A 26,988-nucleotide genomic window follows, 5' to 3' on the forward strand; every position below is an offset into this window, starting at 1 on the left:
ACGGTGTTCCCTCTCCAGCCCGGGATGCTCTCCTGGCAGCACGGTGTTCCCTCTCCAGGCCGGGATGCTCTCCTGGCAGCACGGTGTTCCCTCTCCCGGCCGGGATGCTCTCCTGGCAGCACGGTGTTCCCTCTCCTGCCCGGGATGCTCTCCTGGCCGCAGCAGCTCCGGCCGGGGCCCTTGGCAGCCCAGGATGCTCCGGGCTCATTCTTGACTAAGATCGCCTTTCTGGGCAGAGGAATGCGTCGCAGCGGCGAGACCCACTCGTTGTTTGCCTCTTCTAGTAAACTGATCTACTTTTTCACAATGCTGTTGTTCAGTATTCCTTGGCAGGCTTGTCCCTGTTGCTGTGCAAGAGAAGCACACTGGCCTGGCTTTGTTACACTCTTGGTGTCTCAGTCTGGCATGTGCAGAAGAGGGAACACTGATGAGCAGCCACACATCGTTTGTTCACCCTCTGCCCCCAAAGCCACCATCTATTTTGTTTTGCCTGGGCTGGTTGTTTTGCTGAATGACTAATCAGCTGCCAAGTCATCCATTTTTCTCTAAATGCCAGAGAGCTTCATCTGCTCTAACAGCACCTGAAAGCCTGTGGCGTTTTGGGGTCACTGGCCTGTACTTGCTGTCAGTGCTAATGCTATTTGATTTTCAATATTAGATTTTATGCCTTGTGCAAAGCTGCATGTGGCCAGGATGTTTAACTGCAGTGTCCATGGCTCATAAATTCTTAACCCACAAAACCCAACAGGGAATAGTAAGGAAGCCCAAAATGAGGGTGGTGTGTGTGCTTGTAAACCAACACTTGAGCTCTGTGTCTTGCAAAGCAAATAATGAGCAGGATTTTGCCTTGGCACCAGAGACCAAAGTAGGAAGAATATTTTAGCATGTTGTTTAAGCTAGAAGGGAGTGTACCCAGTGGGAAACATCAGCCAGAAAAAGAAATTGCAAGATTCAAAGTTGAAATTAAGCATTTTTTTTTTCTTTTAAAACTGTGAATGCGTCCCTGAATGTGGGCAGAGAGGGAACAATTTATTAAACTACCAGGTCCACTTGGAAGGGTAATTAAATTTATTAGCAAACTCAAAGTAACAGGGAATGAATAAATGGGCTGTTACATACAGGAAAGAAGAAAGGAATGAACAATATAGATGATATTATATTATAGATGATATCGCTGTCAGTTAAATATTAACTCATAAATGCCATTAGTCCACGAACCCAGTGTCTGAAACCTCTACGATGGTTTTGGACAGTAGTATCTTTCCAAGTGTATCAATTAAACAAGCAATTGTTACTGACTTGGGTCACATTTCACAGTTCCTATCAGTAGCAGTTCTGTGAAGCACTGAAAGGTGATGCTGAAGAGCCCCTCATTGTTCTGGTTTGTGCCCAGCAGCAACACACAATGGTAAACTTAGGCCTGTGCTCTATTATTTCACTGTTTCATATACCAGCACTTCATTTTGCCAGTTCTAGTTTTCATTTGTGAGGCTGAGTTCATGGGGAAAGTGGATGTGGAGTTAAACTTGTTCTCTCTTATTTCCTGCTCTGCTTTTGGTACCCTGACCCTCACCATGTGCAGAGGGTGTCTTAGCAGTGGGAGAAATCCTGTAAAAAGGCTGGGAGGAGAAGCATGGCCTTTGATCTTGGCTGTGACAGGACTTGACATACTTAGCCAGGGAAAATACTTTGGACTGATAATTATGTTGATGACTTACTTTAAATGGTCCACAAGACCAAAACATTGCTCTAAAATGTTCTCCATGAAAAGATCTGTCTGTGCTTCTGGTGTGACTCAGATTGAGCAGGGATGGGAAGCACATGGGAAGAGCTGATGACAGCTTAGGCTGAACTGAAGGCATTGAGCCTCTAAAAAATTGAGCAGGAAGGACTGCAGAAAGCATGGAGACCAGAAAGGAGGTGGCTTGGGAAATGCTTTTGGTCAGACATGGCCTAGTGGGCCAGAACCAGTCAAATGGGAAGGAGGGGAAAAGGAAAGATGTCAAAGAGCTTTGAAATAAAAGGACTTGTGGGTGCTAAAGATGGGGAGCTGTGCACAGAAGCAGCTGCCTCTGTAGAGGTGGGAAGAGCACCAAGGGTGTAATGCAGCACCTTTGGTTTTGTTGAGGATAAGCCTTTGAAACTTTCAGGACAGCACTGAGCCCCAGCTCAAACCAGTGCACCTGGAGGCCACCTCAGGAGCAGGTCTGGCATGAGTGAACTGAATACAGGTTTGCAGCCTGGTGCAATCACAGTGGAAAGATCAGTGGAGAGGAATATTCCCTGCTGCCCTGGGCTCTGTTACAGAGCACGGCTGGCTGCCCACATGAGCAAAGTGGGCTGCTCCCTGGAGGGCAGGTGTCTGCCTGCCCGTGTCAGAGGTGATGGGGTTTGACAGAACAGCATGTTCCTCTCTACAGCCGAGCTCTCTGCTGAGTGCGGGGCCTTGGCTGATGGAGGGCCTGGTGTGTGTGGGAGAAAGCTCCTCCTGTGAGTGAGGGGCTGGCATCAGCCCTCCCAGCAGCACCAGTGGTCCCTTCCCTGCTTGGCTCCCAGCCTGGGCTGCAGGACCAGTGAGTTGTGCTCTTCAGAGCTTCCCACTGGGCTGTGCCTCAGCCAGCCCTCTGCATGGGGCAATGGCCAGGAATAAAGAGCAGCTGGTGAATCTGGGAAGAAGAGAATCTCCTGGTTCTTTTCAAAGGCCCCCTGAAATAGCTCCTGTCCTCCAAACCTCAGCTCCTTCCTTACAGGTTTTTAACTGTCAGTCAACTCGGTGCAACACCGAGCCTTTGCTCCTGTGCCATTTTTGCCTGTTCAGCTCTCTGCCCTCTTTCAGGCTGTCCTTCTATCCCTTCCTCACATCTCTTGACTACAGCCCTAAACCAAGAGATTGCTGAGAAGCCCAAGGCCAGTTCTGTTGTAAAAAAACTGCTTTAGTAGAAACACTGGTGCTGGTCAAGGTGCCAATGTATCTTCTTCCAAAAGAGTTTTTTTTATGGCATTTCTGTATAGAGGGCAAAAGCAAGTGTTAATGCTCTGCCAGACTGAGGGCAGGAGATTAAGAATATATTGTATCTGCAGTTAGACAGATCTTCCTGTTCTTCTATTATAGTTATGGCTGTTATTACAGTCAGTTGCAGGGCATCTGAGTGAAATTCATCCACAATACATGTGCCTGAAATTGAGAAGGAAGGCAGAAAACATTGCGATTTCCAAGTAGAGATGACCTCTGTTGCTCTCTGAGCTCGGGCTATTTTTGGCAGGAGGCAAATGAAGCTAGGGCCTGCCTTGGAATGAAGGCAGAGCAGCTGCCAGCCCCTGTAATTAGCCAAAAGACTGTGGAGTGTGGCCAGGAGGCTGCAGAGCACGTGGCACTGCTCAGTCCAGAGCAGCGCCTGCAGGAATGCAGAGCCCAGCCAAGCCCAGAGACTGCAGCTGGGCCCTGGGGAGGCCTGAGCCCCTCATCTGGGGCTGAGCACTCACGGAGTGCCCTGCACAGGGCCCAGAGCCTTTGGAGCAGGAAACACAACCCTCATCCTGCACACGGGACTGATTCTGTCCTTACCAAGGGCCTCCAAACACACTTGGATGGAATAAGTGCTCAAAGTAAACTGGGGCTTTGCTGACCTTGAATTGCAAGAGAATGACTCAAAAACACAATAATGGATTTAATCATGTATGCATGTGTTTGGTGTAATTGTAGAGGAAAAAGAGTTACTACGGTCAAGATTTCTCTGGCAACCTCTTGGTTAGTGAAGCTATTGTATCTCTTTATATGTAAATTCCGGGCCTGCCAAGAGCCTACACACAAAATACTTTCTACTGATAATTGAAAATGAACCTACAGGAGTTTATGAAGGCTTAGTTTTCTTTTTTTTTTTGTTTAACATTGTCTCACATCATATATGAAAGCAATCAAGGAAACAAGACAACGAAAATGTGTTTGTCAGAATTTTTACTACAAATATTTTCCTTCCATGATATTTAGTAGGAAAACCACATTTAATTTTTCTCAAAGCAATGCATTCATTCATATAGGCTGGCTTAAGGATGCAAAAAATGAATATGTTACAGTCAGGAATCACAGAGTCATAGACATGGGCTTGATATCAGAGGCTATAGATGATTATAAATCTTTCCATGGCAAGATTCCTCAATTGCTGCTTTCCTCTGAGGGCAGTAGCACAGCAGTGTATTTATACACTCCTGAGGCAAGCCAGATCCAGAACCAGTTCCTGGCCTGAATTTTGTCTGCTTCTTACCAAGGACTTTCTCTGTAGGAATGAAACCAAGCAAGCATGCAGGTAATAGGGGAAGATGTAGTTCAGCCTGCTTTACTCAATGTGTGGAGCTATACATCAGTTCCACTGCTTTTTCAATTTTTCCTTCCTTGTTCAAGCAGTGAGGAATCTATTTCTCAAGAGCAGTCTGATTTGTGAGGTCTCTCAGTTCCTCATTAGCTGCATGAGTTATAGAAAGTGGAAAACTCTCTGAGACTTGAGAAATGATGTGTGCTTCATGTGAGGCATTTCCCCATCACTTCTGTGCTGGATTTCAGGAACATTTTAGGTAACCAGTCTATTTCTCATGGGTACTCTTGGGCTATTTTATTTCCATGTGTATGAGTTTATTTCACAACTCTGTTTTTAATGTTTGAATGAGACAAGGAAAGAAAAAATGCACCCCACCTTACCCAGGAGAGATGATGTGTAATCATCTAAGATGTGTTTTGCTGTAGAATCTTACAGCTTTAAAATTTTTTGTTGTCAGCATATTTCAAACTTTAGGGGCTCTGACTTGGATTGATGTAGATTTCGATACTACCTGCATTCACTCACTTCAAAACTTTCATTCAAAATCTTCAACATTTTTTCCTGGTCTTCACAACTTTGCTGTGATATCTGACAGGGATGCCAGATGGCCCAAAGAGATAAACATCAAACAAGTAGAGTGTCCCTGCCTCCAGCCCCTTGATGGTCTCTGTGGTGACAGCTCGCTGGAGGTTTAGGTCATAGAAGTACTTGCACAGCACTTTCTCTGATTTGTGCCGAGATTCAGGCCCAGAGCACATGTCTGCACTCTGCAGCTCCCTCCAGATCTGATCCTCCTCAATCCTTTTTCTGTACACACAGTACTTGCTCTCCTCTTGTGTTCCCAGCCAGGCAATGGTCACAGACCTGCACGTTCTCAGTTTACTGAAGGATTTGATTTTTAAGCTCTCTGGAAGAAGTGGGAATAAGGGCTTGTGGAAATGGGGGGATGCCAGTACCTTCACAGAAGAGTTAGATTCCTCTGTGGACCTCAGCTGCACTGAATAGGTGTCCAGCAGCTTTCCCTTCAGGGAGAAATACCTCAGCCCAGAGAGATTTTCTGATGCCACTGTTTTGCCGTTTCTTGTTATGTGAACGCGTATTTGACCCCGACACAACTGAAAGGTGAAGTGGATTTTCTTGTGCCTCGCCTGGTACTGCAGACTGTAGAATTTCTGCTTTTTCCCATCCAGGACCACATGAATCACTTTGCCATCTTTCAGCTCTGTCACCTTGGGCTCAGGTTCTTCCAGGGTCCTGGCGAATGTCCCGGTGTATGCGGCGCTGGCGTTTGTGAGGAGATTGACAATAAAAACATCAAAGTAATACTGAGTGCTGGGGCTGAGGTTGGGCACTGTGTAAGTGTTCTTGGTGCCCATGCACACCTGCCTGACTTCCCCACTGCTGACTTTGTTGATGATGCTCAGTTCGCTGTTGGACAATATCATCACCTGCTGCGGCTCCAGAAGGTACGGAGAGAGGGACAGAGCTAAGGTGGGTGGCAGCTTCATTCCAGATGATCTGATGGCTGTCTCAGCAGCACACAAACTCTTGTAGTTGTGCTTTTCATTAACTAGGAGACAGTACTGGATACTTTCCCTGTGCTGCAAGACAGAAGGGCTGTGTTTCCAGGCCAGAGTCACCGTTGTGTGGCCGATGCCGATGACATCGATGCGTGGATCCGCTGGCAGCTCTGGGTAGAGGTGCCCAGAGGTGGTGTCAGTTGTAAGGTACACAGTAATGTGTGTGTCCCTCTCCGTGGATAAGAACTCGAGCAGGTAAAGGGCAGAATGGGACGACATTCCCATGTAAGTCTCTACAGAATTTCCCTTGTAGTTGAAGATAGTGGACACCATGCTTGAAGCCTTGTTAGATTTGGAGACCTCTTGTGTAGCATGGTCACCTGCAGGCAAAAGGCAGACTTGTAACTGCTGTTTTAAAAGATGTGAAATAAAGCACATCGTGCAAGTTTTACTGTTAGAGAACATTATATTTTCTTCTTGAAAGCAGCAATTATAACTAAAAATATGTTTTAGCAAAAATATGTTGCTACTGGCAATTTATTAAATTAAAATTTGAGAAGCTTTTATTTTAGCAGTGCAGCTGTAGAATTATGTTTTCAAAAACACTGTAATTATGAAACCACAACTTGCAAAAGCTTGGCTTGTATCGTGCCTGATGCCCCTACAATTTTCTTCTTCTATTTGCTGTCTCTCAGGGTACTTTAAGGAGACTCATTATTTCTATGATAGGCTTTTTTTCTTTGGATTAGTTTTAGGCCATTGTCTCATAAAGAGGGAAAAAATAAATTCAAAGGAATATCATTTGAACTCCTTAGGTGTACCTGCTTCAGGTAAGGACTTGATAATGGCAGCTTTTAGATTTTTAGTTTGAAAAATTAATTTAAAAAATCATGCAAGAGAAAGGAATTGCCTTTTAGGGTAAAGGCAGTATAGTACCCACTGCCATAGTAGATGTGGCAAGAATAAATGGGTAAATCTTCTCTGCTTCATGTGGGGAGCAAATAGTTGTCTCAAGTGACCTAAGCCACAGAAAAATAACAGAGGCAGTAGAGGGAAATTCAGCCCAGTACCAAGAGCTTATGAAGTTGGTCTGTTTGTGCAGCCTGGAAGACATGCTGTTGTTCATAAATATTAACCTTAGATGTAGAAATTTTAATATCTAATCCTTAATTTATTTGTGTTGAGGGCAAGATCTGATGGGTTTCCATGTTTCACCCATGGAAACCAGGTTAGTCCATGGCAATTAAAGGAGGGAACCACAAAGTGTGTTGGCTTGTGGGAGATTTCCTATAACACAGTTATCTATGAGTAACTTGTGCTTTGTTTGCCTCTGCTTAGGCAGGATGAAGGCCTTACCTGGTGCTGCTTTTCCTGGTGGAGACTTGTACACAAGTATGCTCCACTCAATGGGAACATCACAGGGTGTCACTGTTATTGAGAAAGGGGCAAGGGCCCTGCCCTCTTCCAAAACAAAGTAGTACCTGTAAATGTGAATATAAATAGAGGCAATGCATCAGGGAGTTCAGGTTTGCCCAAAACTCCTTGTAATCAGCTACTCTGGTGTGGATCACTTTGCTCTGAGTAGAAATTACTGTTCTCTGAGGTATATCCACACAAAGGGATGATGAGTGTCTGCAGTCTTCAGCTGTGGGAAGAAAATAGGCTGTGGGGCATTTTATTTTTTTAATCCACATGTATTTCCTGAAAAAGGCAGTATTTTTTCCTCTGAGTATTTTTTCCATGCTTTAGGTGAACACTGTATCTCATCCTTACCTGGTTATTTTGGGGATGGATGTGATTTAGCTGGCTGCCTTCTACATAACCACCTGTTGCCAGTTCTGCCTTGATTGCCTTTGTGTCAGAGGCTGCTATACCTGAGCACCACAAAGTGCCATCAGTCTCTTTGGTCAGGTTTTGATTCCTGCCTTGAAAAAGCCCAACCTCCTGTCTTGCTCTGTTTTATTTCTGTTGGTTTTATACAGGCTGTATAATGTATGGACTTGGCCATAAAATGTTTGGATTTGGGTGCCTCGCTCTGCACTTCAGTGAAGGCAATTGGCAATCCAAGGGGTTTTTTTGCTGTTCACCAGTGAGACAAGCACAGTCACTATGGATAGACCTTGTCAGCCTGGAGGTGTGGCTTACTTTCAGGGCATGGCTCCTAGGCCAGAGTGGAGCTTCACTGGAATCAGTTCCACATTCTTGAGTCTTTTACTCCCATCCAAAGCTTGTCCTCTCTTGTCTTGGATCCTGTTTGGATGACTGGGGTTCAAAAGAACCTTCCTGATCATGCTAAACTACTTCCTAATTGCAGTCTTAATGTTACACCACAAGAGCACAGAAAAACCTCCCTTTTCTTTTTTTCAATACCCCTTGTCCTTTAACTAGGAGAGCTCCTAGTTCTGTTCTTGTGAGCATGGTCTTGTTATATAACATGTGCCACGTTCCAGTTTTTCTGTGCAATGCACATGAAGGCTGAGCAATCTGGCTCACCCTCTGCTCCATGACCACTCGGGTGTGTGTCAAAATCTATTTGCTGGGCTCTGTCCAAAGTGCATCTCTTCCCAAACAAACAGATTGATCTTTGCTGCCCAGATGCAGTGCCAGTTGTAATATCTAGATCACCTACATATCTGGGTATGGCAGAAGACTTTGCAGATATTTTGGAAAGGTGAAGAGTGTGGAATTTCCACATGCAAAGCACATTTGATCTTAATAAGTTGTACTGCCACTCAGCAAAAACACTTTCAGTGTGCAGGACAGTGGCACATTTCCTGATAAGAAAACTCTCTGCAGGTATTCTCTTGATTTTTGGGGTAGTGAATTTGCTAGGTAAAATGTTTGTATTTCACCATGAATGTGGGATGGCTGCAGTCTCTGCAGACCTGAAGCTGGGCTGTTTGTGACACAGCTGTTTGCTGCTGGAGCCCACCCATCCTTATCAGTTCTGCTGCTGCTCTGAAGCACAGAAAGCTGCTGAAATGTGTACAGGAATCTAAATTTCATCTCAGAGGTTCATTCCAGATTCTGGGCAGTGTAACAACACTTGAGGAGTGGGGCATTTTTCTGGCATTTCAGTGTGCACTACAGAGCCCTGCAGGTACACAGGGATTCTTGGCTTATCCTGGTAGTGTGCAATTCCCAGTGACATGGGGAAGTATCTGAGGAGTGGCTGATTTGCTCTTACCTTTTGGGTATGTCCTTCAGCAGGTGAACTGTAGTTTCCTTACCATCTGCAAGTGCCAGGGAGTGGTAGAAGTTGAAGAGATTGCTCTTGAAGCTCTGTTGGGAGCTGGTGGTGGGTGCTTTTATAGAATGGCACAAACAAGTTGCCATGAGAAGATGGAGAGGAAGATAAAGCCAGAGGCAGGACATCTTCAGTACTGCAAAGTGGGGTGACAAAAGTGAACAGAAATGGCTGTCATAGGAAATAATGTGACCCTCTCTTTCTGTGCCTTTCCTGGTGTTTGTTATAATCCCAGAAAGCCAGGCATTCCAATAGTGCCAAGTCTCCATTTTGCTGAATTCTTCAAAATCACAGAAATATTCCTCAGAGGATATCTCTGCAAAGATTTAATTGCAGAAACTGGTATGGAGTCTTTGATTAGAGGGAAAAAAAAGGAGTCAATGCAGCACAAGTGCAGCATGACAATTATTCAAAAAAGTCTTTTTACTGCTGTCAGAATGAGCGGAAAACCACATTTAAAAGATTTTTTTTTTTCTAGTTTGTGATGTTCACTTACTAAATTTCAAGGCTGAGCTATTTGTAATGGAGCTGTCCCTTTAAAACTCTCAGGAGGTCCCTATGTCCCAAGCCCTGCTTCTGCTGTTCTATCAGAGGTCACGGAATTTTTATTTTGTCCGCTGGGACAGTAGGCATGTTTAGATAAGAGGATCATTGTAACTTATCCAGAGCTGTGTAAGATACTGTTTGGTCAAAGGTGGAGAATCTTGGATAAGAATCCCTGAACTGGTACTTAGATTTTAAGCTCTGTGGATCTCATTTGGAAGAAGGCTTTATCACTGTAGGGCAGTAATCTTGTTCTTAGATTTTTGTGTTGCTTATAATTCTCACACCTGCATCATTTCCAGCCTGCCTCAGCATTTGCTTCTCACTGGAACTGTAACAACTGTCTTGTACTCACCCTGGCAAGAGATTTTTAAAAAAATCACTTATGTCCCATTTTTCAACAGCCCTTATTATCAGCTTGGACTCTATGAAAGAAAAGTACAAAACCAGTCCCCAGCAAATACTGACATTATTTAAACTGCTGTGTGCACTGCCCAGAGCTTCACAGTGGAGGAGGCTCCAGTTAGGACAGGGAACTTTGGCAGTGCACTGTGTGCAGTTATTGATTATAACTTACAGCTCCTTTGTCTGCCACATCCAGTTTCAGAAAGTGTGGAAAGGGCAGAGACCTTTAATACAGGTGCCAGCTGTAGCTCAGGGATTTGGAAAGCAGAGGGAGCTCTGTGTGCAAGATCCCTTTTTTGAGGAAAAAGTAGCTTATTGCATCTTACAAAAAGGAGCAAAGATCCTGGTTAAATCTGATTATTGGCTGGTGAGGGGAGAAAAAGTACAAGACAAAGGCTCAGTTCTTTGTAATTTTCATTTCTTTCTGAGATCAGCTCTTTCCCCATAGTGCCTGTAAAAGTGTGGAAGATTTTAGGCAGTCAGATCTCCAGTTCAGCACACCTGCTGTCCATTGCAGTTAAAGTGGTGACTTTATAAAAGGATCCCTTCCTTTTTAAATCCATTTCAAACATACATCTAAATACAACATTGAATACATCTTTAGGTTTTTATGTACAAAATCTGGGATTCCCATAGTCAAGCACATCCTTACTATCAGTGAGATGATTATGGAAATTATGGTTACCAGGTCATCTGAATGTCCCTCTCAACAGCCAGAAAAAGTTGCTTAATTCACTGCCTGTTTGTACTATTTTAACACTTGGCTGAATGCGGGCTTAAGCAACCATCTGAAAAAGTTGAAAGAATAGATAAGATTTCCATATCAATTCCATTTTACTGCTCTTTTCCTTATGCTATTCCTTATGACTCTGAGTCACTTTGCCACTTGCTTATTCCTCTAGTCTAATTATATCTTACAGTTTTAAAATAGAACCCCAAATATTTTGCTTTACCTTTGACAGTGGAATCTGAGTTGCTCTGTGCTTTGGAGAGGATTTAAAAAACCTCTTTCTGCTGCTTAAATGACAGGATCTTGCAAACCACACTGATACCACAGCAGCTCAGCTTTTCTTGTCCAGGAAAACAAACAAACCAAGTGATCAACAAACCTATAATCAGCTTATCCCAAAGAGAGCGTCATCCCAAAAGCTATTTTCACTCAATTAAACAAACAATATATTCTCAGATTATTGGAAATATGTTACACAAAAAATACTGAACTTACCTATTTTGTTCCTGGCTGGATGATCCTCAGACCGCTGGCTTTCTTTGCCAAAAAAGCATAAAAGAACATAGACTTTTCAGATCTCTGTAGGTAGATGAAAATCAAAACTGTGCAACCAGTCTAACAGGACAGAACTGATTTTTTCATATGGCTCCTGAACAGACATAGCAACTGAAATACTTGCGGTCCTTCAAGAAAAGTAAAATAAAAACCAAAGCCACAGCAGGGTTTTGGTGCTTTCTTTAGCTGGGTGTTTTCAAAGGTTGTTTCAAACTTGGCCAGTTGTGCAGTCTCGCAGGTGCTGACTGCTGTCCCCTCAGCTCCTGGGGCTGCTCCTGCACCGAGCGTCAGCCAGGCTGCTCCTGCAGCCTAATCCAGCACTGCCTGCCCGGGGAGCAGCTCAGTGAGGAGGGGGGGTGAGATGGAGAGAGGAGCAGACACTGTTAACCCTTGTCAGCCCTTCATCCAAGCCAGCCAGGGGGGCACCAGTCTCCTCCAGAGAACTACTTTTGTGTTAGCAGTGTGATTGCTCTCCCAAGGAGTGTGTGATCTCGCTGCCCTCTGCTCTGCAGAAGCTCCAGGTCATTTCAGCTGTGCTGAGTTTCTGCTGGGGTGCTTTACAGGGCCAAACAAGTGCTGACTTAAAGCAGGGAAGGTGAAAAAAAGGTGCAAGGGAGAGAATGCTCCGTGTTTTTAAAGCAGACTGGAATTAGCAATGCTTTGAAGGCTGTCAGAAATCTACTGAATAGAGCTGAGCAGTTTTCTTGGCTTAGAGAGGCTGTGTAAGAAAGAAACTGTGAAAGCGTCTGGGCTGGGGGAGCATTTCTGTGGCTGAGGCAGGAGGCAGCAGAAGGGTGTATGGGAAGTGGCTCACAGCAAGCCAAGCACTTGCTCGCTGGGGCTACAAAGCAGTTGTAGCAAAGCCATGGCTCTTTTCAGGCCACTCCTGCTGAGTGAGAGCAGAGTATGGCCAGCATTCACAGGCTGCTCGTACTTCTTGGCCTGGGCTGTCAGCAGAGATGCCCTGGGATTGGTCCTGCGGGGATGCCTGCTCAGAAAGGCAAGCCCCAGGAAGCTGCATGAGCTTCCAGGCAGGAGACAAAGGCAGAATATTGCAGAGAGGCTCTATTTTTAAATAAAGTCTCTCGTCCAGTGTTTGAAGAGTGGCTGGCAGTAACCCTTTATTACTGTCTCCCTGATTCAGAGTTAGATTGTTTAAGCCGTCCCAAGACTAAAAGTTTGCTAAGAAGAGGGGAGATAAGGGAGAAGTAGAAAGTAGTTTCAACAGATTTTGCTTAGCAGATCCTTCTGAAAATGTAAATTTGCTCATCAGCTGATGTAAGACAAATATTTACAGTGCAGAAGATGGCAGGAATAATTAAGGTGGTAATCAATTTTTTTTTTGCTGAAAAGATTTGCTGAGCAACTGGGCTTTTAAAAAGGGACAGCATGTGGGAGCCTTGATACAGACACTGTATGATCAGGGTGTAGGTTTGGTACAGGCACTGTGTGATCGGGGTATTGGCACCCTGGAGCTATGAGGGGGCACTGCTGGATGTATGCTGGAAAACTGGCACAAGCAGGATAAATGGTAGACAGGGTCTGCCAGACAAACCATCATTCTGGTGTGAAATGCAGCCCAGGTCAAGTCTGTGTGACAGATCTGGGAGCTAATGAAAATGTGAGCACCTAGCCAGAGCCAAAGTGTTTCCTTAAAGGAGGAGAAACAGAAGAGAAAGGTGTGGGTACAAAGTCCAGTAAGGTCCCAGAGCAGGCCTGGAAGAGGGAAATGTAGGTCAGATGAGGTGCATCAAAAATGTGCCCTGAAAACAGGACATGAAATTTATTTTCATATAAAAAAATATTGGTCACAATATAAGTGCAGGGTCCGCAGTCTGTTTTGTGGTGGGAATTTGGAGGGACTCATGGGTGGAAGTCAGCAGGGAGGATTGTGAGCCAGCAACCAGTGCTAAGTAGGGAGATCTCTGGGCAAATCCCAGAAGCAGATGTCACTCATGTCTGGTAAAATCTCTAAATCTGTACAGAGTGGACATGTTGGTTCTAGAAAGGATGGACTCTCTGTCTTGTCCTCTCCAAACCTCCCCACTGCCATCAAAACAAACCATTAGCCTCAGCAAATTCAGCTTCCAGGGAAGGCAATCGGACTATTTCCTTTGGCCATCATTTCAGAGTTGGAAAACAAAAGCTTGAGGGAGCCCTCTGTCTCCCACTGAATAAAACATGAGCAAGGATGTCAGGTGAAAAAGGCTGGTGATGGTGTAAGTTTGGAAATAATCCAGTTCCTCTCTGGACAATTTCTCACATACTTCCCATGTGTGTCTGCTGACATGCTTTGCTGGAGCAGAATCTGTGCTCATAAATTTTCTGAGAGGTTCAGTGAAGCACTATCAAAGGGGAAAAAATATTCTCTGTGGAGAAAGTTAAGAGCTAAATTCATGACTTGTGTAGCTTGACTGAACTCAGTGAAGTTACAACAGGGATAAATCAGACCTTGATTTGGCAAAAAATAGGTACAATGGCCTTTTCAGTAGAAAAAGTCTGTAGTGAGCAGGCTTTGCTCCCCTCAGAGCCAAGCTGGTGACTTCAGGAGGGCTGTTCAGAGATCCTACTCCTGTTCCAGCTCTGCTGCCCATCCACACCTTTCACAAATGTGCGAGATGGAGCACCTTTGACACCAGAGACTTGGTTTATACTCAGTTATGTAGTGGCTCTGCTAGAAGATCAGTAATGCTGAAACAAAGGAGCTGCTTTCAAATGGGAGCAAAAAGCCAGACGCAGGGGTTCAGCTTGAAGCTCTCAAAGACACTTGAGATGTTCATTTCCTGGAACTGCAGTCCAAAGTTCTGTACTTAGGTGAGAGATTCAGCAGGCCAGGGGAATGTCCTGCAGTCTTGGCAGCACTGTCCCACAGCAGGCCCTGCCTGCAGCATTTCATTGCTGTTTCATGGCATGCCTTGCACAGGGATGCTTGTAGGTTCACCCCACAGAGCACAGCTCTGAGAATTGTATCACACTGCTGTACTTGGCAAGGAGATCAAAAAATGGACCATGGGTATTTCTGATAAAGAATTTCCCTGCTGGCAATGCTTCTTTGAGCTGGTTTGGTCACCTCCATCAGGAAACTGTCTGTGGGAAGGGCAAGGAGAGCTCCAGTCCTTGCTGTGCTCCAGGGCAGAGTGGGAACAGGGCAGCACTGTGTTCCGTCCATCACCCAGCTGCATCAGCTCCTGGCTGTTAATTCTGGCAGCTCCCAAGCACAGACAGCTTCCCTGTGCCCCCAGCCCAGCCTAGGGAGTTCTGTTTCATGAAACTCTGTAAGCAAATTAAAAATGCATGGGGAAAGAGAAATCTAATCTTTCAGTTATGAGATGAGCAGTATTCTCCCTTTCTGTCTTTTACATATGCACATATGTATTCTATCAACAACTGAGGCAGAATTGTTAGTCTTTGGCTCCCAGCTACCTGTCTGGCTGCAAAATGCCTTTTGAACTGATCTTCCTGTATAAACTACCTTCACAGCCCTGAGCAGAAGTAGCTATGGATGTCTAATGGGGGGAATTATAGCTTCCAAACATGTTCTGCCTTTTCAACAGCTTCAAGTTGCAATCTATTCCTCTTAGCAAAAGAATCTGACTTGCCCTTATGGCTATGGTTTGGGGATGCAAATTTATGTAAAAATCCCCTCCCAAGTGGAAAGGTTGTCCAAATTATTGCTTGATAGTTACTGGGGCCAGTATGTCCTTGCTGAGTTCATGTACTTCTGATTAGAATTATTTCTCAAAAAATATCATTCTAGACACACAGCTGGGCTCCAGAAAGAATCACACTTTCCTTTGAAGCTGTGAAAGTCAATCCTAAGCAAAAGTCTGGCACTTAAAACCTACTGAGGGTATTTTAGTGGGGCAGCTGCTTTTATTTCTTCCAGGTTTTGTCAAATCCTGGCAATGCAAAGGACGGTCAAATGAGAAAAACCCTAAGTCTGTTCCTATTCAGAGGCATTAATAAGCAGGAGAGACAGGGAGTTGCTGCTAAGTCAAAAGCAGACTTGAACTTTTCCTGCAGCCCAGACCCAGTTGAAAATATGGGAATAGGTTGTTTAGGGTGGCTTGTCCTGGCAGTACATAGTGGGTTTGTAGGATAAAAAGCCAGTGATCTCCACTTTGGACCTGTAGCTCCTGTTATGGCATGTCTGTGTTGAAAAGTTCTCCAGGGAATGATACAGTGATAATTGTTATCTACTAACATTACTTGAGTTTTCCCTCAACAGTCTCTCTCCAGTATAAGATGCTGGCAATTGAAAAGGATCTTTTTTTGTTGCTGTTGAAACTAAACAGGGTCTTGAAGGGTGTTTTACTGTCCAGCAAAATAAATATTACCGACACCTGATTGCTCCTCACTGTTCTCATCTTCCATATTTTCAAGAATGGTTGTAATTGCTCAGATGAGTCTGTCAAGAAATGATAGATATGGTGTAGAGGTTATCTCTGTGCAAAGTTGATTTTGCAGGATGTGAGAGATTGCTTCTGAGGTTAGTATATTCAACTTTATGGGAAAATTCCTTATTTATAGGGTAAATTTGTTCTTCCATGAGTGTAAATTCAGTGCAACAGAAAGATCTTCAAGTACTCAGCTAGGAGTCAGTATTAATTACATTGACAGCTTCTCTATGAATTAAAGAGGAAAACATATTGAAAGTCCTGAGCTGCTACTTTAATTTCCTTTTACTATAGCCCCTAGGCTAGGATTTTAGGTTAAGTCCTGTTAAATTATTCCTTAGAAAACACCTACAGAATTCCCTAGAAGTCATCAAACAGCATAACAGTTTGGGCAGCTATGGAAAAATAAGGTGATATTTGCAGTTTAGCTGAAAACTGCTGGTTATCTCAACTAAGAAAGTCACAGGCAGAATGGAGTGGTGCTGTCTGTAATTGGTACACTGTTATAATAGAGTAGTCCTGTATTTTGTTTTTAGCTACAGTGTTGTTTGCTTTATATGGCAAAGGATTAAATTTGTATAAACAGAAGTAATCCAGCCTGGTAGACAAAGAGTATCCAAGTGTTTCCTGTGCTGGAGGTTCTGAAGTGTTGGGTCACTCCTTTCAGTGTCAGGTTAGAGAGGGGCAGGGAATGCTGAGCAGCCACACTGTTGTTCTTAAAACCAGCAGGGGCCTGCTGACTTTCATGCATCTTTCAATGCTCTCTGATCCTGTGCAACTCGATAAGATGTTTAAAAACACCTTCAGTCTGACCAAGAGGCCTTTCATCTCCTAGGTGCTGGTTTCATTTACAGCATTTCACTTTCCTCTGGGGCTGCTGGGGCCCTCCCTCCATTGCATAGCCAGCAGAGCTTGCAAACAGCCCCACTTTCCACCTACAGCACTGAACAGTTTTTCAGAAGGATGTGATTATTGGTCCTTGCTTTGTTTGACCCCATGGGCTACACCAGTTTGCTCCTGAGAGCTTTAAAACAAAACCTGCCTTTTGCAGCACGGGAAAGCAGCCTGCATTCATCTCCCTGTGCAGACCTCCTCTCTGGTGGCTGGCACAGGAGGAGTTAACCACTGTCCTCTTTTCTGCCTTTGCTGGCTGGAGTCACTGGCATCCCATCTGGTCCAGGCTGTCCAGAGCTCTTCCCAGCGTCCTCTGGGGAAGGCACTACAATATCCAGGAATTTTAACAATCCTAAACAGATTGAGGGCCACATATGGATGAAAATGATTAGATTATAAGAAATCCAATCACATTTGCTGCCCTAGCTGTATATTTTTAAGCATTTGAGATCAGGCTTTTTGCTCAATTACAAATATTTTACATGCAGCATAGATAAAGTCATTATGTTTGTCTCTCCAGCTTGTCCCCAGAGGAATAATATTGATTTTAATGTTTGATTGGAGGAATTTCATGAATAAAATCTGCCACTTTGGTCATAAATCATCATTCTGTTCATGATAATCAGACTGCAGAGAAGGAACACTGAACATGATCATACTTAGGTCTATAGGAGGGGAAATGTACTCTTCATGTTTTTTTCTGCCTTGCTTACTCCATTGTGGCATTTCTTTTCTATTCAGTTAAAAAGAGATGGATATTTCATGGCAGGCCTTAGCAATAAGAGTTAATTTCTGTGAAACAATTTTTTTGTTTTTCATTGTCCTCAGCTGCATGGAAAGCACCTTCACACCCCATGGGCACCTCCAGGCCAGTCTGTTTCCTGTTGTTTGCAGTCATTCCTTGTGGTCCTCCATAACTCCAGCACCTCGGAATGCGGTGTTAGCCCCATCTGCTCCTCAGCTTACCTGTCTCATTTTCCTCCTGGCTGTCACCTGCTCCTTTCTCATCTTTGCATGGAGTTGGTAAATGCACACACCAAGGGGCAGGAATACAGGTCCTCCCAAACTTGTAGAAAACCTTGCAAAACGACCAATGCAGCCTTTTTTGTGCAAAGGGAAACTTAAAAGGTCACCAAATAGCAGAAGAACGCCCTGGGGAATGCTCATAGTGGAAAGAGGGAGCTAGCTGCTCTGGTTCTGCTTGCTTCCCTTCCCATAGATCAAAAGTTTTGCCCGGGGTGAGTTTTCCACTTAGAAAGTTTTATTTTAAGAATTGTCTTGCTAATTCTTATTTTGATGTCTTGGATAAGATGTTAAGTCCTCAAGCACCCCCTGAAGGAAGCAGCCTGCCAGGCTCTGGAAAGTGGGGAATGCTCTCCTAGGACAGCTTAAAAACCTCAGAGAGCTTTATCTGGCTCCTGACACTGGCCTGCATCAGAATTCTTAGCAGGAGGTTATGCTATAGCATTGTAGCACACCTAGGACCAGTGATTAACAGCAGTGGCTGCAGCCAGCTAATGCTTCAGGGCCTCTGTGAAAATCACACTGTTGATTTAAAAAAAAAAAAAAATTAAAATTACTGCTTTAAATTTACAAGCTACTTTATAGACTCATTAATTTTTCATGGGGGAAGGATAAATGAGTGGCTGGGGAGGAAGTCAAAATATGCTATTTACACTTAATTTATAAATTATGAACTTGAAAGCTGACACTTTATGGTGCTTGTATCATTTCATAATGAAATGGAATGAACCTCTCTGCCTCTGTGCTGGATCTGGCACAACATTAACATTTATGCTTGTGGGCAGTTCTGAGCAGCAGTGACTGAGCACAGCTCAGCCCTTTGGTGGAACAGGGATTTCCTTGGCATTTCCCTTGTGCTCCCTCTTTCCTATGGCAGGTGTTTGACCTCACATTGTGCAGATTGCAGGTTATCCTTTAGAGTCCCAGCATGGCCTGGACAGCAAAGGTGACTCTGTCCTGACTCCAGAACCATGTGGCTCCATCTCCACCCCTGTGGAAAGACCCCACTAAATCACCCCACGAGGCCTCTGCAGCTCAAAGGAAAACTAGGATGGTTGCAGTGGCACAGTCTGAGCTGTCCAGGGCAGGGATAAGAGAGATTGTCCTTTCTGTGCCTCTGCTGTATTCAAGTGACCCCCCCCATCCCCATGGCCAAGGTCCTCTGAGAGGAGGTGGTGGCACTGCAAAGACAGGACCACAGAGGATTTGGGGAGCCCCCAAATGATGACCCTTCCCGTGAAGCTTCCTGAGGCTGGGTTTGCCCTGAAGCAGAGCTGTGTGTGCAGGGAAGGTGCAGCCAAAGCTCAGGGGGGACTCAGTGCTCTCCCTTTGCTGACACAGCTACTGGTGTGACAGACTGGGTCTGTGTTAAAATACTGTCCCTGACATTGGGACATTAGCTCTGGTGGTGTCCAGCTTTTCAGATTTATTCCTAACAGTGGCCTCATTTATCTTACCACTTGGCCAGTGGCTGGTTTTGCTGAGACTCGTCTTTAGCTTTCAGAGTGAAATTAAATTTTTACCACCTTGTTAGTGCTCCCTATGAGTGTACAGCTTTCAGGGAGCTGCTTGGAGTGGGACTCAGGAGCTGGATTTGGTGATTCTTGTGGGTCCTTCCAATTCAGGATATCCTATGGTTCTGTGGCTGCCTCAGCAGAGAGTGGTTTGAAAAGCCTCTCCCATGACTGATGTCCTGCACTGGCAGCCCCTTGGCTTCTTGCTCCCATGCCCAGTTTTCTTTTGGGGGTTCAGGAAATGTAATGCCAAACCATTTCAGGAAGAAGTTTCCTCAAAGGTTTGAAGAGGAGTTTGTCAGAGGAGTGATCATCAGAAATCCTTGAGCTTTACTTCTCCGTCTGTGAATTTAATTTAGTGCCTTGGTCCTTCCCTACATGGAACTGTTCTTGGCTTGGGTCAGACTTGATTCTAATTTATGTCTGTCTAATACTAGGATGGATACTAAGAGTAAGGCTCCTAACATAGTGACATTGCCAGAATGTTGGCATCTGTAAGCACATCTGGAATATACGTCAATTGACATTCAGTTGTACATTCTTTGAGTAATGATGACAGATTTCTTGTTGCTGGATTTCACCAGCCATAAAACCGCTTATCCATAAGCATGGCTCACCTTGTGCCATAGGAAGCAAACCCATTCCCTGTTTTTGACATTCCCTGCATCTTTTATGTGGAGTGCTGTTGGTGTTTAGATGCTGTTTTTCTGCCAGGCTTATTTTCATGTTACAGCCCAGAGTGAGAGGGGAGCTGGGGGCTGTGTCTGACCATTCCACATGGGGAAAAACCAGATTTCATTGCTCTGAAGGCACAGGATTGGGACCAGGCTGGTGGTGGGATGTTCCTGTCACAGAAGGGGCTCCTCTGTGGAAGCTAACATGGAAGTCAGCAGGAGGAAAAAGGCATGTGGACCAAGATGTGCTGGTCCACAGGGTAAAGAGCAGGCAATCCCTGAGCTTGTGGAGGAGAAAAAGGAACAGAGCTTCAGGAGATGTTTCATTTTCCAAGCAGACATTGCACTAGGAGGAGTCAGGGTCATAAGGCAGGCTCAGGATGTCTCTCCTCAGGAGCAGCTTCCTGCTTCTCTTCAAACTCATTTAGGCTTGGAAGAACAAAAGTGCTGCTCCAGATGGCAGGGGTAGCACTGCCTGTGACATGGAGAGGGGCTGCTCTCTGAGGGCCAGGGGGATGAGGGGTGAATAGGGAGTCAGGAGGTCAGGCAGAGGAGGGAGTGGGAACAGCCACACCATTTTAGCTCCAGGTCACTGCCTCCAAAGGCTGGGGCTGGCAGGTGGGGGAGCATTTTGACAGCCAGATCTCTTGGCTGGAACAACGTGCACGGCTGTGTGGTCTGTTCTGTTGTTTCCACAACCTGGCATTACAAAGGCCAAAGAATAAAAATGTGTCCCCTCTCACCTGGCTTCTGGGGTGAGCTTCTCTGGCATATGGTATCCCAGATTTATAATTCTGATTTATGGGAATAAATCCCCTTTTCCCAGGGGATGAGAGGAAGAGTCAGAGAAGTAGAATTAGCAACTGCTGGGAAACCAGTGATCAATGTCCACTCTGGGAGGGAACATTGCTGACCAAAACTGCTCCCAGCAGTACTGTCAGGGAAGCCACAGCCAATTCCTAGAGGAATTAATTTCTTCATAATTGTCTTTAATGAGCATCTTTATCATGCTAGCTGAGTGATTGCTCTGCTTCCAGTAGGGAGCTTCTGCTAATAGATTAAAAATGTTTTTTCACTTCTTTATGCACCTGACTTATCTCATGGAGAAAAAAATCTCATGGGAAATCTCAATGTAATCTCACCTGCCTTATCTCATGGGAAAAAAGATGTGAAAATGCGTCTTGGCTCAGAGAAAAATGCTAAAAGAAAGTTGGAGGAGAAAGGTGGGGAAGTAAAAGTGGATTTTCTCAAAGAATCTACTTAGAAATACAGAGTAGGTTGTCAGTGAAATGCATCCAAGGGATAATGCCTCTCTGCCATCATATTTCAAGTACAAGACCACAAGGAAATGAAATTCACCTTCACACTCCAACATGCCAATCTGATCCAGCCATGGATGGAAGCAAAGCCAGGGAATGCATGCTGCAGCCATATGAAGACATGAAAACTAACAGGCAGCTGAGGAAAGTCAGCAGTCTAAATGGTCAAGACAAATGAGCTGTTATTTGGGCCAAGCTGGCTTTGTTCCTGGCTTTCAGAAGCCCACACATGAGCTCTGAACCTGGGAGCAGATGATCAGGTTAGATCCATTGTGCTTTTATGAACAAATTCAAGAAAGTATTTTCAAAGTGCTGTTGGGTTTTTTTTTTTAATATAAATGTCACACCTTTACAGAGCGACCCCATTTTCCTTTCTTCCCAACAACAGTAAAAGTGCTGGAGGGCCTCAATCTGCAAGTGCTGCTCATGAATTATTAACAAGGCTTCTCCTGCCAGGGAAGTTATGCACAGGGTGAGTGGTTATGGAGCTGAGCCTTTGGCCCAGGAGCCCATTCTGCCTTAGAAAGGTGCTGAGAATGTGCTGGTAACTGCACATTTTAAAAAGCCAATTAAAAAATGATTAGTGCCACAAACAGCACAGCCTGACCAGAGGTGGGCCCCTCCTCTATGAGACAGAACCCCCCAATACACACATTTTCATCATCTCTATGTAGCTGCTGAACTCACAAAAGGGGCTGAGAAATCTGGCAGTCTGACCACATATTTTCCACTTATGAAAATGAAACGTGTGCGACCATTTCTCCAAGCTGCCTTGAGAGTATCTTACCTATTAACTTTGCACATAAGAGATTTCCCTGAGATTTTCCACTTCTCTGAAAACCCTTTCCCACGTTGGCAGTTCCCACAGGAGGATCTGAGGCTGCAGCTCCCTTCATTATTTGGGAAGCCTGAGGGGGAGGTAAGTCAGTACTGCTATGCAGGGAGAGCACAGGTGCAGATTATATTAATGCTCAGGAAAAGATGTTGCTTTGATACCTCAGTGAAAAACCTGCTCCCTCTCAGCTCCCCAGCTGTAAGACCTTTTTGGGGATAAAGAGTGGCTCAGTAGTTGTGACTTCTCTCCCTGACTGTTCCTGCTAGCAGACAGCCTGCACTCCACTGCCATGTCCATGCTCCTTCCAGCTTAACAGCCAAGAAAAAGCTGGAAGCTGCTCTTTCCTTGTAGGACAAGCTAAATGTCAAATGTGGCTTGCAAGACACAAGAGCCCTCTTTGAAAGTAGAGGATAAAGCTTTCCTTCCTCCTGGAGGTGCTCTGTAAATTCATCAGCTCCTGCCAAGCTGCTGTGGGTTCAGAGCTCAGTTTGTGTCAGGGTTTCAGCTGGTGTAGTGCAGGTTCTTGTGAGGGATGGGCACTCATTTTATTGCACGAGCCTCAGTGTATACCAGCATTTAAATATACAGATGCAATGGCTTCAAACTGTGCATGACTTTGAATTCCTGTCACAGAGGTCTTCTGTCCAATTTAGATCTATTTTGCCTCTTCTGCTGATCCTGTTTTGTTTGATTAAAAGAGAGAGAAAGCCTACATTCTCCTAGATGCCTTTCTTAGGCTTCTCCTTCCTAGGGCAACAGGGTATGAAAACTGTGATGGCATAGCAGGCTAAAACAGAGGAAGACAAGTACTTCGGTTTCATTTCCTTTGAGCCTTGCCTTTTACTTTTCCATTTTCCCATTTTCTCTACATATTTCCACCTCTATTAATCTCATTTTATTTTCCTTCTAGTCCTAATTTTGTCTCTACTATTCAGGCAATTTATAATTCTGGGCTGCTGTTTGTCTTTGGTCTGCCCTTTCTGTTCAGTGAGAAATACAATACTTTTGCCTTCTTACTAAACCTCGTGTCAGGAAGATTTAAGAAATATTTACAAAGCCTGGCAAAACCACAAACTGTTCTAGGTGCCAAAAATTAAAACAACTGAATAACCATCTGGAAATAATAACAATAGTTTCACAGTTAACTTATAATAGTCATAGCATGGCTGAATCTGCTTATATTTTACCTATAGTAAAATACCAATTTCTGAACCATATGTAGGGAGGTTAGACTGCACTTTGTCAGTTTGTGCTGCCCTTGAAATTTCTGCCATCAAGCATATTTTAAAAAGCCAATTGATGACGCCCCTGTGTGGTGACAATACCTCTGTTTCTGTCTGTCAGTAATGGGCAGCATGTGAGAGCTGGTCTATCAACTTCTCAATTGCGTTGTAATGTATCAAGTTTCTTCATCCTGGATTAGATCTCTGCCTTTGACCTTGAGAGCCCTGAGCCAGCAGGTTTCCCTGCTGCTCTTGGCAGGAGGTGGCAGTGAGCCCTGGCTCTAACACTGTGCAGCAGTGGGGTTAACAGTGGGCTTGGAAGGCTCACAGGCAATGGTGAGGGTGTGACTGACTGACAGACAAACCCTGGGTGTGACACTGAAGCAGCTAAGGGGGTTTTGGGAAAAGGCCCAAGATTTGGTGACTTTGGGCCCTCTCTAGAGTGAGCCCACAAAAAGGACCCTCAATATTTTCTGGGGAGCCTGCCTTTGTATTTAATGTACATTTAGAGAACTGCAGCATCAGGCGAAGACTGTGATCAGATCTGCACACTGGGTCACCTTGGATGGCTTGTTTTTCTCAGTGCCATTCATGTTCCTGCACAAGCCTTTCCCCTCTCCCATGGACAGAGCCATTCCCAGTGTGAGCACTTCCAGCAGGATTATTTGCAGCAGGATCATTGCCTTGGCTCCCAGCACAGCTTTCCAAGCACCTCCTTTGTGTGAGGATGGGACAGGCAGTGTGGTGGGGACAGTGTCAGATGTGGGACTTCTCTCAGAGGTGCACCAGGCATGGAGATACTCCTCATGAGCAGTCCCTGTGAGACAGAGGGGTGACCCTTGCCATGTGGCAAATCTTTACAAACTCTCTAAACCAAAGCAGCTTTTTAAGCTAAAATAGAAGAGCGCTTAGGCTCTTTGAACACTGGCAGTACTACTTGGTGACAAATTTGGTACTTTCCCTGCTAGCCTGTCATTCAAAAGATTTTAGCCTGCATTCTCACCTCACCTGCTGTGCCTCTGTATTTTAGAAAGAAGAGATTCCCTCTTTGCAGAGTTGCTGCTATCCAAAGGACAAAACACCAGCCAGCATGACTCTTGTCTCCTCTGTCACAGGTGTCAGGAAAGAGGGAACCTTTATTAATGGAAATTTAATTTGTCATATGTGATTTTGCAGACTGATGAACAGGTTTATATATAATGCTGTAAAAGAGCTATGCTAGGGATGGTAGTACAAGAATAAATTTAGTAGAATGAAGTAATAGTACTTGCATTTTAAACAGGGATCTCAGCCCTCTCCAGTCAGCCCTAAGAAAATGCAGAGCATGTAACATCTAATTCTGTACTAAGGAGTTTGGGGAGGAATTCCTCATACTTGTGTGTCCAAGCACAGAGCCTTTGGGATGTATCCTCTTTACTATGCTGAGGGGAAACAATTCCACTCTGTAGACAGGGATGAGAACTTGCACAGTTAGTGACTCCACTTGTGTCACAATGGGTGTAAATGAGAGCTCAGCTTGCCTGTGTCCCTCATGAACTGGTCTTGAGACTTTAACTGTGTGACTGAGCTCCTCCTGCACTGCAGTCAAGTCTGCTTGCAGACCATGACCCTCTTGTCCTTCCTCTCCTGGAGCAGGCTGTGGGGATCCAGCTGGGACCCAGACCCTGAGCTGAGCTCTTCTGTGGGGAGGCACAGCTGGGAAAAGCTGAGTCACTGATCTGCTCTTTGGAAGAGAGAAGATCAAGTAGGAGGCAAGAGTGCTTCCTTAAGGCTTTCCTTCAGAGGTGGATGGATGCATTGTGAAATGAATGATAATCACTTAATCTGCTGCTGCCTATGGTCTGTCTCAGGACATTTATCAATGTTATCTGAGAAGGACTGGTGGGCAGGTTTGTACAGCACAGCTTGATGTTGAGAGTCCATTAGATTTTCATCATTTATTCTCTTTATTGATTCACTGTTATGCCACACTGCTGCTTCTCAGAAATCAGGTAAAAAAAAAAATAGTTCCTCAATTTCCTGACCTCCACTGAAGTCCTAAATTTCTGTGCTGTGTTTCCAAACAGATCCTCAGCTCTTTGATCTTTTTTCTGACATCAGGTAAGCAACTTGATCACAAATCAGGTCTCTGTTTCGGACATGCTGAGTGCACATTGCACTGCAAGCCTTAAATTCAGGCCTTGGGTTCCCAATACTTCATTCTTCCCGCCAATTGTCTTTCTTCTTCACTTCTCTGGGTGAGAGATCTCTGTATTTCTGTTCCCTCCCAATACACCTCTCACTCCAGTCAGGTATTTTTGGTAAGGATAGCAACAAATGCCCCATCAGCACAGTCAGAGGCTGTGCAGAACCTGCTGCCACATAGGAAAAGGGCACAAAGAGGTTATTGCAAACTGGATGGAAGCACCCTAAAAACTCTCAGCGTAATAAACAGTTTAAATAGTTTTGAAAGAAGGTTTTAGACAGTGAGGCTATGCAGTCTCATTGCATTGAGTAAACCTGAGCAAGCACACTGCTTGCACTGTGTGTGGAGGTGAAGCCACTCTCCAGAGCAGTTTGCTCCTGGCAGCCCAGGGGAAGGATGGGCACAGTCTTGCTGCATCTGGTGCCATTGTGTTTGTCATGTCTTTCCTGCAGTGTCTGCTCTGGAAGTGGACATGGGATGTCTACCTGCAGAGCTACCAAGCAATAATTTTCAGTGATATTCACCAAATTTTTAGGCTAGAGAACAATCACAGTGCACCAGGAGATAAGGTCAGGGAGTTAGCTTGATGTGTTTTGCTGTTATCTCTCTATCCATGCTTTCCCAAGACTCACGCACAAAGTCTCTGGAGAGCTCACTTTGTCTTTCTGCTGGATACCTAACTGCTAAGTTTTGTAGGGAAACAAAAGTCTTTACCAGTCCCACTAATGGCCCTGATGAGCCTCACTCAGGTGAGCCTCACCCAGGTGGGCAGGGGCTCACCCACATGAGCCGTGTCCAGGTGCTGTATTTAGGCTCAGACTTGGGTTGGCATTTCTGGACAGAACCCTGGTGCAGGAATGCTGGTCTCTGGCTCATTTGTGCTTGTGCCTGGATGTTTGTGTTTCTGCACTCCACAAGGTGAGTTTTGCTCTGCTTTGTCTCAGTGCTGCCAGGAAATGCTTGTGGAGCAGCACTGGGTTTGCAAAAGCAGCATCCTTTGTGTTTGCAGTCAGCCAGGCACTGTCCAGGAGTGCTGCGTGCCACTTGGGAGAGCTGTTGACATGGAGCCTGGAAAGGCGAGGCTCTGTAATGTACTCTTTGTACCCACATATCAGCAGCTGTAGTTCACTTTTGGTCTGACTCCTTAAAAGGTGAAGAGGAAATGGATTGTGCTTCTGTGGCTTACAAATTCTTATTGCTGGCTACATGTTATGTGGCAGACTGCTGGGTCCCAGACAGCTGAAGAAAAAGAGGAATTCAACAATTTTTTTAATGAAGCAAGAAAAGAAAAATCAAATTCTATATCAACCCTCACAACTACAACTGTGCTGGGCTCCCTCTCAGCTCAGATGAGGAAAACGTGTCCACATGTGAGTGTCTGGAAGTAGTTGAGACACCTGTTGTGCACGTGTCTTTACAGCTAATTCCTGAAAGTCTTTCTGTTCATCAGCATCCCTGCATATGCCTTGTGAGCCGGCCCAGCAGGTGTGTGAATGCTGCTTGTTTGCTCTGTCACCAAAACTTGGCACACACACAGAGCGGGCAGGGAGAGCTGCTCCGGAGCCTGCTGCTGGCCCTTTGCGTGTCAGCGCTTCCTGTCAGGCTGTCACA

General features: G+C 44.9%; 1 protein-coding gene across 1 annotated transcript; it reads right to left on the reverse strand.

Annotated features, from left to right (window-relative positions):
• Positions 1-4,044: 4,044 nt before the first annotated feature.
• Positions 4,045-11,481, reverse strand: LOC121336131 (protein NDNF-like). The gene is made up of 4 exons (XM_041404998.1): positions 11,254-11,481; positions 9,021-9,216; positions 7,190-7,314; positions 4,045-6,213 (listed from the first exon to the last, which is right to left on the reverse strand). The coding sequence occupies exons 2-4, from the start codon at positions 9,206-9,208 to the stop codon at positions 4,862-4,864; spliced, it is 1,665 nt and encodes a 554-aa protein (XP_041260932.1). The 5' UTR covers positions 9,209-9,216; positions 11,254-11,481; the 3' UTR covers positions 4,045-4,861.
• Between the last annotated feature and the right edge of the window lie 15,507 nt (positions 11,482-26,988).

This window comes from Onychostruthus taczanowskii, unplaced genomic scaffold, assembly GCF_017590055.1.
Source record: "Onychostruthus taczanowskii isolate IOZ18803 unplaced genomic scaffold, ASM1759005v1 scaffold22, whole genome shotgun sequence".
In the NCBI taxonomy this organism is placed as follows: Eukaryota; Metazoa; Chordata; class Aves; order Passeriformes; family Passeridae; genus Onychostruthus; species Onychostruthus taczanowskii.

Bases quoted from the DNA above. Each gene is read 5' to 3' on its own strand.
- LOC121336131 (XM_041404998.1), bottom strand. From the start codon at position 9,208: ATGTCCTGCCTCTGGCTTTATCTTCCTCTCCATCTTCTCATGGCAACT. The intron at 7,315-9,020 runs GTAAGAGCAAAT...TCACATTTACAG, and splicing joins CTGAAGGACATACCCAAAAG to GTACTACTTTGTTTTGGAAG. The intron at 6,214-7,189 runs GTAAGGCCTTCA...TTTTGCCTGCAG, and splicing joins ACCAGGAAAAGCAGCACCAG to GTGACCATGCTACACAAGAG.